The sequence below is a fragment of the Copadichromis virginalis genome, linkage group LG8 (genome assembly GCF_057382275.1).
Source record: "Copadichromis virginalis isolate Kocher_CV1m ecotype Utaka linkage group LG8, C_Virginalis_male_GT1.1, whole genome shotgun sequence".
NCBI lineage: Eukaryota > Metazoa > Chordata > Actinopteri > Cichliformes > Cichlidae > Copadichromis > Copadichromis virginalis.
In genome coordinates this window covers 3,118,988-3,134,857 of record NC_140625.1, presented here as the reverse complement: position 1 = coordinate 3,134,857, position 15,870 = coordinate 3,118,988, and the positions used below count along the sequence as shown (strand labels likewise).

General features: G+C 38.8%; 1 protein-coding gene across 5 annotated transcripts in view; it reads right to left on the bottom strand.

Annotated features, from left to right (window-relative positions):
• Positions 1-15,870, bottom strand: part of ryr2a (ryanodine receptor 2a (cardiac)) — a 310,584-nt gene that overhangs the window by 110,428 nt on the left and 184,286 nt on the right. For all 5 annotated transcript variants that reach the window (XM_085465413.1, XM_085465416.1, XM_085465414.1 and 2 more), the window contains exons 55-63: positions 14,559-14,699; positions 13,820-13,983; positions 5,975-6,053; positions 5,438-5,527; positions 4,278-4,415; positions 4,094-4,171; positions 3,903-3,978; positions 532-655; positions 188-303 (exon numbers count right to left, since the gene is read on the bottom strand). In XM_085465413.1, coding sequence (XP_085321539.1) covers positions 188-303; positions 532-655; positions 3,903-3,978; positions 4,094-4,171; positions 4,278-4,415; positions 5,438-5,527; positions 5,975-6,053; positions 13,820-13,983; positions 14,559-14,699 — 1,006 coding nt within the window. The remainder of the gene's footprint in view (positions 1-187; positions 304-531; positions 656-3,902; positions 3,979-4,093; positions 4,172-4,277; positions 4,416-5,437; positions 5,528-5,974; positions 6,054-13,819; positions 13,984-14,558; positions 14,700-15,870) is intronic.

The following is a 15,870-nucleotide window of genomic DNA, read 5'->3' as shown; positions in this document are numbered from 1 at the left end:
TTCCACAACCTTCCTCAAAGCATTGTACTTAGCAAAATATGGAAAAAACAAAAAACGTTCCTGCTAAAAGAAGACGACAAACTTGTTTCACCAAATGAGGCAAAAGTATCATGGTTGTTGTATCATGGACAACAACCAGGTTGGTGATGTAAACAAGTGGCTCTTACAGGCATGAGAAGATTCTTACCAAACTCCATCATGTGTTGGTGTGCCTGGTCCACGTAGGTGATGATCTGCTGGAGAAAGGTGTAGGCAAATCGTTTCTCTATGGCAGGAGTGTCCAGCTCCTGTGACTGCACACCTCTGGAATCAGCACAAAGGATGTTCTCCTTTTATTTGCATTTCTACAACTTGTGTTGTACACTGCTTTTGCTAAGTTAAATCAAATCCACACTCCAGCGCTGTGCTACACACACTAATGTTGTATTTTCTGAGTTAGACGTTTTAGAAAAATTGAACTTTTATGAAATTGATCTTCTAATCTCAAAACAAACGCCAAAGACAAACTGTTTCAAATATAGTTGGACCAACCTGGACACAATGTAACCATTGATTTGGAGGAACTTAAGAATATCTTGTGCTTTTTCTCTGTCTTTGGATTTTTCTTTGGCAGTCAGTGTGTCGTAAGGAACCAGCAGTGGGTGGTTTCCTCCACCTGGAACAGAGCAGCAGGGCAGAGAAGAAAGATAACAGACTGTGGCAGCACTTAACTATGTGACATCTTAACATCTACCAGGTTACTGGTGGTCGATCACAACTTTGAGATCGAATTTTCATCTATTCAAAACACCAAAATGCAATTCAAAAAGTGATAATAAAATCCGGTAAAGTAAGTACCAATCCAAAGGAAATTAATACTTGTTTTACCAAATTCTATAAAGATCTGTATTCTAGTAAAATTAAACCCTCTCAAAGTGATTTTAGCAACTTCTTCGATCAATTATCTATTCCCCAATTAGATGAAGCCCTGAGAGATGAAATTGATTCCCCTGTCTCCGAAAACCATCTTTTAGGAACAATCCAAGCCTTACCACTTGGAAAGACAGCTGCCCCGGATGGATTCGGTAATGAATTCTATAAAGCCTTCCAAAATAAAATTACTCCTCTCATGCTCAGGATGATAAATGACTCTGTTAAAAATAAAAGGTTACCAACTTCACTTTACGAGGCAAATATTTGTTTGCTTCACAAAACTGGAGAGGAGGAAGGCGACCCAGCACATTATAGACCCGTTGCTCTTTTAAATTGTGATCACAAAATCATAACCAAAGCCTCAGCTACAAGATTGAGCAAACATGTTTCAACAATTATACATCCTAATCAAACAGGATTTACTCCTGGTAGATGGTCATTTAATAATGTCCATTTATTATTAAATACAATTTACTCAGGTTATGGAAAAGAGGCTAAAACAGCAGTACTTTCTCTGGATGCTCAAAAAGCGTTTGATCAGATTGAACGGTCTTATATATTTGAGACTCTAAAACAATTTGGTTTTGGGGAATATTTTAGGGATTGATTAAAATGATTTATCTGTGTCCTGCATTCTCACCAACGCAGATAAATCCTCCCCCTTTCAATTACAACGTGGAGTGAGACAGGGGGATCCCCTCTCACCGCTTCTTTTTGATATAGCTCTGGAGCCCCTTGCCATTAACATAAGAAACCACCCTGGTATACAGGGAGTTAAATTTGGGAATGTTGAAAGTCTTGTTAATATGTATGCAGATGATTTACTCATCTGCCTTTCCGAACCAGAAATTTCATTCCCTAATCTTTTAAATTGCATTAAACACTTTGTGAAATTATCAGGATATATGATCAATTGGGACAAATCTGAATTTATGCCAATAACAGATAATCTATGCCCAAAGTTCCTCAGCTCTCTCCCATTCAAATTAGTGACTACATCTTTTACCTACCTTGGCCTTAAGATCTCTAAAAATCCCAAACTCCTCTATAAATCGAATTTCTTGGAAATGCTGGACAAGCTCAAAGACGATATTAGAAAATGGAAACTGCTTCCTCTGTCTCTGATTGGTCGAATAAATTCAGTTAGAATGGTGTCTTTGCCACGATTTTTATATCTTTTTCAAAACCCTCATATTTATTTGCCACTTAAATGTTTTAAGCAGCTTGATTCATTGATTCTTTCTTTCATCTGGGCAGGAAAACCCCCTCAGATATCCAAGGCTCATCTTCAAAAAAATACTTCCAGTGGGGGGTTGGGTCTCCCTGTGTTTAGACATTATTACTGGGCAGCAAATTCAAGAGCTCTATTGCACTGGCAGTGGGGTTCGCCTACTGATTATTGTTATAAGCTTCCTGTCTGGCTCCAGGCAGAGGCAGCAACAGTATCTGAAGCCTCATTACCGGGCTTATTGTTTTCTAACACGGGTTCTTCTATTAATTCGATCAGTCGTAATTTTGTCGTTAAACACTCCTTAAAGATATTAAGTCAAATTAGGAAATCTCTTAAACTACCGGACTTCTCAGTAAGAATACCAATAATACATAACTACGTGTTTAAACCAGGTAAAATGGAGAGGGTGTTTTTAGAATGGGGGGGAAAGGGACTGAAATGCATTGAGGACTCATATATATAGATGACAGATTCATGTCTTTCCTTCAACTTCAACAGAAGTTTCAGTTACCTCAATCATATTTTTTTCGTTATCTTCAAATAAGGAATTTTGTTCAACGAAACTTTTCAGACTTTCCACTGAAGCCACTAAGTCTTACTGATATAATTCAGAAAGCAGATTTTAAACATCTGATATCTCAGTTTGTGAAGTGCTTTACAATCCCAGCTGATTCTGATGGAATTAAGAATACACGGGCTGGAGACCTCGGTGTTCCTGTCTGAGGACCAACGGTCAAACTGTTTGTCCAACATTCAGAAAGGCTCAGTAAACGCCAGATATAAAGTAATCCAGTTTAAAGTCATTCACAGATTACACTTTTCTAAACTTAAACTTAACCGGATCTATAATTCTGTATCCCCCTTATGTGACAGATGTAATATCGGTGAAGGTTCCCTTGCACATCTATTTCGGCATTGCCCTGTCTTGAAAGCTTTTTGGAGCCAGATTTTTACGTGGTTTTCAAACCAATTTGGGAAAAAAGTACCACTTGATGGTACACTGGCTATACTTGGATCATTTGCATCAATCGAATCTTTTTCCTTAATTACAGTGGGTGTGCTGGCTGCAAAGAAACTTATTCTTTTACAGTGGCGGTCTTCTTCAGCCCCGTCTTTTAACAGGTGGCTTAATGAGATGGTGTCTGTGGCCCGGGTGGAGCAGATAAGATTTGATAGAGAGGGGAAACTGGCGAGTTTTTGTACGATTTGGCAGCCATTTCTAGAATTCTTAAAAATTAACTGATCATAATTCATGCCTCACACCCCGCATGAATTTTCTTATTTTATTTTACTCTTTATTTAGTTAATATTGTTATAATCTTTTCTTCTTCTTTTTTTCTCCTTCTTTTTCTTTTTTCATGCTTATAAGTTCACAAATGCTAAATGTAGTAAATGTCCTCAGTTGAATCTGTACAAGCATGCTGTGTTTAATTTAAAAGCAAAAAATAAAATAATTAATAACAAAACACCAAAATGGACAAGCTTCTAACAGAGAAACTGCCATGCCAAAATGACTGTACGGCACTTCAGTTAATATGCAACAAAAATCAAAGGGTTGGGTAAAGTTGCTATAACAGCAACTGTAAAGCAGAGGTGTGGGGAAATGGTATTGATCTTCTAAACAGCACTTCGCAGAATTCCATCTGTTTTATTTTTACAGGCTATGCATAAAAAAGAAGTCAAGCTTTCTGTGTTATCTGTTTGTGATGGCAGAGAAACAAGGAACACCCTGTGTGTGTGTTTGCTGTGTAAGATTTACCTCTGGCTTCCAGCTCCAGTTTCTTTTTCCTGGACCAGATATTATGATAATTCTCTGCAAGCAGCTCTGCCATTGACTGGAGAAGTAAATGTTTGACATGCACTGATCAATTCATCCATCAATCAATCTGCATTATCAGCTCCCATGAGTAATCTGGCTTTGCATGCATTGTGTTCTTGTGAATAATTTACCTGCAAGTCTCTGGACAATGTCACATTACTCATATCAGTGGGTCTTGGACTGAAAGCTGAAGCTCCTTCAAAAGAAAGCTGTTGGAGATTGAACACACAGCATTATATATGATGTCACCTTTCCCTTTGATCCATAATAAGTACCTCGGGAACAAATGTAAGAATGGGTGGTGTTCATATACACCTGACTGGCCTGTGATATCCTTCTGGGCTTGTTGTGAAGGTTGACAGAGTCTCCCTCTCTGATCCTGTCAATGCTCCAACCCCATGAAAGCATGGTCTTCAGAGACTCTCTGATGGGCCAGCAGTATGTCTCTTTATCCTGCAAAGTCACAGTTTGCTTTCAGATGTACTGCAAAACCCGAACAAAGCATGAACTCAGACACACCAACACATGATCTTCTGCAGGATCATTTGCTCACATGTCTGTGCCCACATCAGCTGATACATTTCCATTCATTCAATTAGTAAATCTCATTTGATTACTTTGCAGTTATTTATTTGTAACAAATGTTTGGAATCATGTTTGTTTTTCGTTCCACTTCTCACGTGTGCACCACCCTGTGTTGGTCTTTCACCTGGAATTGTGACAAAATGTGGAAAAGTTCAAGGGGCTGAATACTTTTGCAAGCCGCTGTAATTATTAAATAATAAAACTGATACGTTTCTCTTTTGCAACAAATATTATATAACACAATGGAGATGAAGTGTATGTAAATAAATATCTAAAGTTTATCTAAAAGAAAGAGAAGAGAAAAGTGGCACCCCTCAGCCTTTTAGCAGATATACCGATGGTATCATTTCAAAATCCTACATCACCTCATTCACAACAATTTCAGAAAACTCACTTTGACCTTGAGGTCGAGGTCACTGAGATTTTATCTCCTCTGACATTTTTAGTAAATGCACCTGTAGTATCAATTTCAGAAAACTTAACCTCTGACCGTGAGGTCAGTGAGATTCAAACTCATCTCACATCTTTACCTGTGGTATCAATTAGAGGCTCCTACGTTTCTGAGTTACTGCATTCACAAACGTAGGTGTTCACGCTCAGCCACCAGGGTGACGACAACACCCCATCAGCCTTTTACTGCTAAGGAGTAAAAACTGACTCATTCAGTTTTCAGGTATGAGTTTGGTGTAGTATTTCAGCAAACTGTAAACACAGGTAGCTGTCCAGCCAGGAGAGCTACCTGTGATTCAATACAGATTCATGCCATGCTGTTTTTCATCATTACTAAGCTATCACTGACCCAAATGTAGCACTCACACAAACTATACAAATCTTTTGTAAAATATAGAAAGCTCCCAACTTCCACAGAAAGATGTCTGCATGCAGACTACCTTTTCAGACAGGCTTTTGTATGGTTTCAGGAGTGGATGGCTCTTGCTGATTTCACACATCTGGTCTCCATATGACCAGCCATTGGAAAACTACAGAATATAAGTTCACATTTACAGATCAGATTTTACAGCAACCAAAAGCAGTTCTATTTTGCTACATTTCGTGATGACAACAAGAAACACTACGAAATTTTTAAAAAGCACACAAACATTTTCCCCTCAATGTTATTCAAAGTTTACAAGAAATATTTCTTTCTCTAAAAAAGTATCAGCAGAATAAGCTGGTATATTGACATTTATGTCAATCATTGGCTTAAAGTATAGTATACCATAAAGTTTGCCAAACAGCATACATATGTAACAGAATGTTTTATATATTATAGCTGTGGGGTGTGTTCTTCTATGTGTAATCATTGGGTGCATTTGTTATCAGTGACTGTGAAAGACTGTTGATGTACCACACTGTTTTTGTCGTCATGGTGAGGGGAAAAACAGTATGATCAGGAAACACAGAACAAGAATAAAAATCATACATACCTTTTCTATACACCACTTCTCATGGATGTGCTCTGCATATCTGGTTATAAAACAATCCAGTTTCTCTGGAACAGTCACACTGTCAAAGCGAGAAAAAACAAACCACTGCATTAGAAACAGAAATACAGAGATGAGAAAATAGAAATCTGCATCTGGATTTGTGTCAGTGTCCAGTGCCAGGAAATGACTGAAGGCACTCCAGTGGAGCATTATGGAGTCCTGCATCAAAGACTGAAATATAAATACAAATAAATATACAGTTATGCTCATAACTTTTTTTATTATTTCAAATGTGTTAATCGCCAGACTGTACACTTAGGAATTTATCTCTCAGCAGTCAACGCTACACTATCACTTAACTATCGGTTAGCACCAGTGAGCCAGCTGAGACCAGTCCATACACGTACCATAACACTGCCTAGGACACTGCTTTATAATATGAAGCACATTAAGGCCACTACTTTGATTTGGAGCTATTAAGGTGGAGATGAGGAGATGATGGAGCGGGTCAATGCTGGGCTCAGATCTACCCCCCGTCCCAATCCCTTTTTGTCCCCCATAAACCCCCCACCAGAGCGGCCAAAGGTTCGCCATCGAGCCCCACCCTCAACAGAGCAATCGAAGTCACATTGCCCAGCCTCGCCCCCCTTAGTTCCTCTTCATGCCCTGTCTCCGCAGTCTGATGCGTGATGTGTGGAGGGTCCGGGCTGTGAGGATTATGGCAGTGATGACTTTTCCCAGGAGAAGCTGGGACCCTGTTTACTAGAAGGTTTTAAAATTTCTGTACTTTTAGGTGACAGGAGACATGTGGCCTGGTCAAAACACAGAGAGCTGCACTCTAAAAGATCTTTAAATATAGTAAACATACCTTGTGTGCCACAGACTGCTCCCAAACACGAGGGGACAAGTAATGCCTCTAAAACACTTAAGTTGGCTTTATTAAACATTAGATCTTTAGCTGGGAAACATTTTTAATTAATGATTTAATCACTGAGCACAGCCTTGATTTTATGTTTCTAACTGAAACTTGGTTGGACCAAAGTAACAGTGGAGCTGTTCTCATCGAGACGACCCCTCCTAACTACAGTTTTATCAGTGAGGCCAGGGTGAGCAGGAGAGGAGGAGGGGTTGCTGTCTTATTTAATGAATCATTTCAATGTAAGCAGCTATCTCCTGGAAGTTTTCAGTCTTTTGAATATGTGGCTTTACAGCTGAAGGCCCCATCCAAAGTTGTGTTTCTTAATGTTTACAGGCCTCCCAAATACTGCACAGACTTTTTTAATGACCTCAGTGAACTGCTGTCTGTGATCTGTGTTGATTTCGACTGTGTAATTATTGTTGGGGATTTTAACATCCATGTGGACAACCCTCAGGACAAAGGGACTAAAGACCTGAGTAACACTCTGGGCAACTTTGGGCTGACTCAGCATGTAACAGAGGCCACACATAATAGAGGACACACTCTTGACCTACTGATCTTCAAAGGCCTGAGCATTTCAAAGGTTACTGTGTCTGATGTGGGCCTGTCTGATCATTACTGTGTTTTCTTTGAAAGTAAAATCTCAGCCCACATAAATATATCAACAACAGTGATAACAAAACGGTGTATAACTGAACACAGTAGTGAGATCTTTAACCAGGTCTTCCCATTAACACCTGACCTGCCCAGAGGGTCAGTCAATGAGCTCGTTAATAGCTTCAATGCTAACATGTTAAATGTAATGGACACTATTGCTCCCATTAAGGTGAAGGTTATCTCTGGAAGGAAAAAGTCTCCATGGAGAAACTCCACACTGGTGAAAAATGAAAAAAGAGAGTGTAGGAAAGCTGAGCGCAGATGGAGAAAAACAAACCTCCAGGTTCATTATGACATCTATAAAGAGAAACTTCACAATTATAATTTACAACTGAGGAATGCAAGGAGGTCCTACTTCTCTGACATCATCACTAAAAACAGCCATAATGCTCGGGTCTTATTTTCTACAGTTGACAGGCTAACAAACCCTCCTGTGCCAGTGGCAGCTGAACTTCATTCGACCATGGCCTGCAATGACTTTGCCAAATTCTTCACAGAAAAAATCCAGAAGATTAGACAAGCAATTGGTACATCAACAGCAGATCCAGGATATGTACTGTGTCCACCAAAAAACTGTTTAAACACCATGAAACAGTTTCAACCTATTAACAGCAAAGACCTGGAGGACATCTTAGGTCAACTGAACTCCTCCTCCTGCTGTTTAGATGTCCTGCCAACAAGTTTTTTCAAAAAGGTCTCAAAGACTTTAGAGTCAGACCTGTTACAGATCGTCAACTTTTCCTTAATGTCAGGTGTGTTTCCAGAACCACTAAAAACTGCTGTAATCAAACCTATACTGAAAAAGGACAATCTTGACAAGACACAAATGAACAACTACAGGCCGATCTCAAATCTCCCGTTTTTAAGTAAGATCATTGAAAAAGCAGTTTCCCAACAGCTCAGTTACTTCTTAAAACAGAATAATTGCTACGATGCCTTCCAGTCAGGTTTTAGACAGAACCACAGCACTGAAACCGCTCTGACCAAAGTGTTTAATGACATATGTCTGAATACAGACAGTGGAAAAATGTCAGTCCTAGTTTTACTGGATCTCAGTGCAGCATTTGATACAGTTGACCACAACATATTACTCAAACGACTGGAGAACTGGACAGGTCTTTCAGGAACTGTACTAAACTGGTTCAAAACATACGTAGAAAACAGGAAATACTTTGTATCAATAGGTAACTTCACATCTGAGCAGACAAGTATCACATGTGGAGTTCCCCAAGGTTCCATCTTGGGACCCCTTCTGTTTAACATTTACATGCTCCCACTGGCACAGATTATAAACAACAACAAAATAAACTATCACAGCTATGCAGATGACACACAAATATATATCACAATGTCACCAGGAGACCGAGGCCCTGTACAGGCTCTTGGTAAATGCATTGAGGAAATCAATGACTGGTTGTGCCACAATTTTCTCCAGCTAAACAAAAACAAAACTGAGGTAATAGTCTTTGGCGCCAAAGAAAAACGATTACAGGTCACCAGAGAACTTCAATCTATACATCTAAAAACCACAAACCAGGCGAGAAATTTGGGTGTAGTGATGGATGCAGACCTAAACTTAGAAAAACACATTAAGACAATAACAAAGTCAGCTTACTATCACCTCAAGAATATATCAAGGATAAAAGATCTGATGTCTCAACAGGACCTGGAAAAACTAGTCCATGCATTCATCTTTAGTAGGCTTGATTACTGTAACAGCATCTTTACAGGTCTACCTAAAAAATCAGTCAGACAACTACAGCTCATTCAGAACTCTGCTGCTCGAGTCCTCACTAAGACCAAAAAAGTGGACCACATCAGTCCAGCTCTGAGGTCCTTACACTGGCTGCCTGTCCGTCAGAGGATAGACTTTAAAGTTCTGATGCTGGCCTATAAAGCTCTGAATGGTTTAGGACCAAAATACATCAATGACCTCCTGACCCAGTATGAACCATCCAGATCCCTCAGGTCATCTGGATCCGGTCTTTTATCAGTTCCCAGAGTCAGAACCAGACACGGAGAAGCTGCATTCAGCTTTTATGCTCCTTATATCTGGAACAAACTCCCAGAAAGCCTCAGATCAGCTGAAACACTCAGTTTATTTAAATCCAGGTTGAAGACTCACCTGTTCTCAGCTGCATTTGAATAAAGCACCAAATCCACACTTTAAGCTTAAATTTCAAAACTTACATTTTAACTACTGATTTTATCTACTGTTCTGATTTTATCTGTTTTGATTTTATATACTATTTTATATACTGTTGTTTGTTTGTTTGTTAATTAGTTAGTTAGTTTATTTGCTTGTTTTAATCAATTTTAAATCATGCTTTTTATTTGTTCTTGTTTCTAATGTCTCTGTAAAGCACTTTGAATCACCTTGTTGTTGAATTGTGCTATACAAATAAACTTGCCTTGCCTTGCCTTGCCTTGCCTTGCCTTAAATAAAACTCAATAGAATTTCACATTCTTTCCATGATGTTTGTTGGAGACCTCTTCACCCATGATAGTATAAAAACTTAAAGTTCAGTTTTGAAAATGTTAAATACATGGATCAAACTTTACAGTTGGTTTGACCATTCAGTCATTTGACACTGCAAATCACCAAAACTATTTCCTGTAAACATCCGTTCGTTCTTCCATTTCAATCTAATCTAGTAGAAACAATTTAAAAGAAAATAAATACAGAAAAATAATATTCTTGCACACAAGCTTCCTCATAGATCCCAACCCAGATGTGGAGGTTACTTCTGAAACTGGTAAAACTTCATTTAGCCTGTTGTTGGCTGGGTTGTTACTTCTTCAGACCTGTTTGAATGAATAGCATTGTTATTCATTTTTATTTTCTGTTAGAATGCAACTTAATATTTTGATTTATTCTTTAGATTTCTTTAATCTCTTAAATTGTGCAAAAGTCTTGAGCCATATTTTACATAAGAGGCCAGACTTTCACCTAATTGTTCCTTTTTTAAGTTCTCCTGAAGGCTTCAAAGAACAACTTTGAAGGTGTTTGTTCTTTGGACATTGGCTTTTTGAATCATTTTAAGTCCTGTCTTCATACTTTAGAGGGGAATGTTCTTTCAATGAAAGTGTATTCAACCACTGTCAACTTGACAGATGTGCAGGTGTGCAACGTATCAGCTGTTTGTGCTGGGCTATGTCTTTAGAAATGTGAACAAAAAAATGAAGAAACCTCATAGTGGACATTAGAAGACTATCAAAAACAAACAGTCTGTGCTACTATGTGAATTCCATGAATTTAAGGCTTTCCTACTTGATAATCAGTTTTTGTTGTTTCCTTTGAAACCTTCGATTTGTTTCGAGGAGGAGAGCATGTGCTCTCCCAAGATTAAAAAAAAAAGACGGAGTTTTCATGAATGCACCTCTGTGCTGAAAACTGTTTCTGGACTGAGCAGCCTAAATAAACTGAACAGGCATATTCTGACTTGATCATTCCATCAGGTGAAAATTGCTTCTGGATATTTATAAGTTACACGCTGTTATGAATTCAACATGATCTCACAATGTTTGCAGGTCTGCAAACGCAGGTCTGTTACTAAAACACCAGTTTTAGTAACAAACTCTCAACTGCATACTTTTAAAAATGGGATTTTAACAGTAATGTAAAAACTAAAAGTTCTTCTGTAATTATTTTTATTAAAAGAGAAAACACATTAATGACATTCATTAAGATGTACAGACAGGCAGAGATGGGGGTTGGGGAAAATACAAAGACAGTGACTGTTTTTACAACAGCGTTCTGTAAAAACTTCCTGTCAGTGATTCCTGAAATACCATTTACAAGTGTTAAAGACAGCATAGAGAGGATACCTGGGCTGGGGTTTGGAAGTTGTTGGCCTTCTGTGGGGGGTCGGAGAACTGTTTGAACCTAATGTGTGACAAAAGAATCCACTGCCCTCTCTTACCTGTCTGTAAAAGCCCTGCAACAATTTATCAGAGATGCACAGAGCGCGGACGGAGAGAAAATAAAGGTGGTTCACAGCAGGCAACTTGCTGCATTTTAAAATGATGCGATTCATACATTATTAGTAAAACTACTCTTAAGAGATCTACGTAACATATTTAACAAATTGTGTTATTAAAGTGTTTATTTATTTATTTAGTCGTTGTCAGGATTCCGACAGTTCTTTCCAATAAATTGTGGTTTATTCTCTACATTCAGGTTGAGGGTCATATGATGATGAAGCTTTGATTGCACAATCCCAAGAAAGATATGGAAAAGTATAAAATAAGTATCAGCTGTTAATAATCTCCTGATGGCAGAGTTGTTGTTATCTGTGGGCGCAGGAAACGCTGTTTGTATAATCGCTCATTAAGACCAGTTTGAACACTAATAACTGTTAATTCTGTCCTACCTGTAGCAGGTGGAGTTTTCCCACCTATAACTAAATAAATACATGATGCAGGTTGGACACTTATTTGTGGGACGTGTAGCATTTATTGACTGCAAAATTTTTGAACCAGAGTATTGACATGAATTGCAAAGGTGAAATACCAAGATTAGTGACAGACAGCTTGAATAAGCAGCCAGGACTGTGATCATTACCATTATGACTGTTCATTTATTGGGAAAGTTTAACTGGCGGGAATTACCAATAGTTTTAAGCACAGTGCCAGACCCTCGTGGTTCTCTCCTTCAGCAGCAGTTCACTGACCTTATTTAATCATCAGAAAAATTAAAATAAAGTGCCAAATATTTCTGGCAGACAGCACACACACATACATATTGTTGTGCAGTTGGGGCATGTTTAAATTAAAATTTAACATGAACTACTGCATTGATTTAGTAACTGAAAGGTCAGACACTTTTTTGAGGGACAGCCTTGCATTTGGAGTGTCCATTTCACAGGGTAATGTTATAAGAGGAGTCAGACAAATGTGATTTCACCAGTACTGCCAAACGTAACTATCTGTGATGGCACTATGACTGTTCGTTTATTAGCAAAGCCAATGCATACAGTAACTGGCATGGCTGGAATGCCCACACATGTACAGTAGATGCTCTGGTCCCTCTCCTGCAGTACAGTAGTGTTTCACTGACACCTATAAATTTAGACCAGAGCCCGACATATTTCATCATTAAAAGCATCATTACATTGTTACTGCTGTCATGGTGCTCTCTGTCTGACCTTTTGTATCTCTAAAAATATACTTTTCTCTTACAGGACCAACCAATCATCAACTTCTGCTTAAAATGTGATTTTCATGTTTTAATTAAAAAAAGACATTGTCGTGCCATGCTTTCATGTCCAGTAACATTACTGAGGAATAACCCAAGAATGCAAGCATCACTTTTTGCTTTGTATCTTGCTTATTCAGTGTGCACAACCTCTGTAAATGAATGGACTTCCATTAGCACTGCGCCCCCTGGATGATGCACAAGACATTACACTGTTTTTTATAAATGCTGCTTGGGAGCGTTAACCTGTTCCTGTTCGCATTGTACACGTCACAGGCGGGGAATATCATTACAGTCACGGATCAACCGGCCATCAGGCAGGAATCCACCAGGTATCTGTCATTGTCCTGTCAGGAATGAGGTGGTTATTTTAAGTGGCTGTATCTGTACCTCACGTGTTTGAGGCTTGGCCAGATGTTGAGGAGGGTTGTTGTCCTAACCCAGAAAAGAATTCTGTGATCGTAGACATTTGGTGCTGCTGAGCTAACCAGTGAATTCCTTCTTTTTTGCCACTTCTAAAATTCTTCCAATCTCTCTCATATGTTTATTTTAGTTTTTCAACCTGAAGTCCTGTTTGGTAGCTTATTCACTCTTAATACTAACTTGGGCACTGCCGGTTTAGAAATTACAGAGAGTCCCTGTTATCACCAAATGCAAGTTTGCTACTCAAATCAATCCCTGGCTCCTCATATTTGGATGTTGACATGTGCCTGGGGGAGGATACTGAACCCTAGTTAAGTGTAAGCATGTATGTGTTTCTTAAATAAAGAATGTTAGATAAATAATGTGTGTGTGTGAGCGAGTTTGAAGTGGATTATTCAGAGTAGAAGAGCATTTATGCACCTTTAAAAATGGGGGAATCTGCATAAAATGGCTTTGAACAGTTAATGCAATACTTTTGTTAACCCCCTGCTTCAATTATATCATAATGATTGTTTGATTTAAAATCCACCATGTTGGTATACAGAGGCAAAACAACAAGACATATCATTGTATCATTGTGCAAAGCATTCTAACCTGACTGTAAGCCAAACAAGTAAACATGTTACAAAGAAGAAAAAGATGTACATACTTGGTGGTGTCTGCAGGCTGTGGTGTGAAGTTTCCTTCTGAGTCCATAGATGACTGTTTCTCCATCATGGCCATGTAGTTGGACTCCATATACTCTGGAGGAAGAGCTCCAGCCACAGCACTAAGACATGGCAGCGCCAGTTTAAATAGCTCCTGGTCGTACTGCTACATTACAACACATACACAGTATGTAAGTGTGTTGCTTCAGACATTATTGTGAACATTGAAGGCTGTCTGTTTATCATTTGTTTAAAGCAAATAAACTTGGGGAATATTCAGAATCTGTCATGAGGGTGAAGTGAGGGTTGAAATAGAGAATTCCAGGCACAGCAGATAAATTATGAGTTTTATTAAACAGTGTGTCCAAACAAAAGGCAGAAATCTATCCAGCGAAGATTAGAGAAACATAGGGAGAAGAGACGGGCAGGAGTGGGTATACTGGTCTCCCTTGCTCCCTGCCTCCTCTTTCCCAATGGGCTTTACTTGGAGGATGAGCGGGATGCTTCCCTGCACCTTTTGGTCCTGATTGGTGTTTTTTGCTAATGTGCATAATGAGAGGCCCAACATTCTTTTGGAATCATTGGGTGGTGTACGCACCATCTAGGGACTATCGTGTTGCTGGTAGTAGGCAATGACGGTATAACTTGGAGAAGAGTGAGTGGGAGTAACGGCCTTGTTATGCTTGTCCATAGAAGTGCGACCCGTGTGCATTCTTTGAGCTACCACTAGATGAGCCTCACCTTGTGGGACAGGGCATCAAATATTCCCCAGAACATTTTCCTAGAGAGGTGCAGCTCTTCATCTGACGCTACTCCAAAATTGCCCCAACCTCCAGCCAAACAGTAGTACTTCCAGCAACGCTCGTAGTGATTGGTCAACAGCTGAGAAGTCAAAAGCACATTAATTACCAGTCAATATATGACTGAAGCCAAATGAGTAAGTAAGGTGTTACTGTAATTCAATCATATTTTCCCATAACAACTTAATGCACTTAATCAGTAACAACATTAGTTACTAACCATACAATTATACTGTTATTTGTGCTTCACGGATTTTACAGTTTTTCCACAAAGGGCTAGTGCGCATATTTTATAAATCTAATGGTAATTTGGTGTGTGCATTTGTTTTTTTGCACTGGGTAAGAACATTTCTATGTTTCATCTGTGCATTTTCAGTGGGAGAAACATCATCCAAGTGACGTCTTCAGTCTCAGCTGACTGTAGGTTTCCCCAACCTTATAAACATTTGCATAATGACTGAAACTAGCACCACTGAATGAACAATGACCAGTCAAGGAGGTCATTTACATGAAAAGGGAAAGACCATCTCTAAATCGAGGAGGGGGCCTAAGGGTACATCTCTGGCCATCTTACAATGCTGTGATTGCAGCCATTCCCAACTCTCTGTGAGAATTTGCATATTAAGGATCAAGGAACTGACCTCCCAGCCCATTGTCCCTTCAGTGGTGCTAGTTTCAGTCATTGTGCAAATGTACTGTTTATAATGTTGGGGAAACCTGCAGTCAGCTGTGCATGAAGATGAACTGAATCAACCTTTTTGCATATTGATGAATGTTCCCCACTGCATGTAAAAAGATACACACAGTTGAATGGTAATTATGTGTAATTATCTGAAGTTCAGTTCAGTTCTTTTTTATTTCAAACATATACATTCACCAGCATTTCATGAAATCATTCCATGCAGTTGTTTGAAAAGGAGTAGGCAGAAGTATATACTTATTTAGCCCCACCCCCTCAGGTTTACATCCTCATCATCTAAATTTGAACAACAAAAACGTATACAACGCCTTCAACTTAGAACATAACATCACAAAAAATATTTTCTCATGTTCAACTAAAACTATATTTAGATTTGCTAATTTGCAGAAGAAAATAAACATGAGTTTGACTGCTGTCTTGGGTTAATTGCATTTTCTTCATTCTTATACTTATTTAATATTTCTTTTTTGAGTTTTATTTTAAACTGGTTTATATCACTGCTGACCTTTATTTCTTCTTTTAACTCATTCCAGAATTTAACTCCCGCTATTGA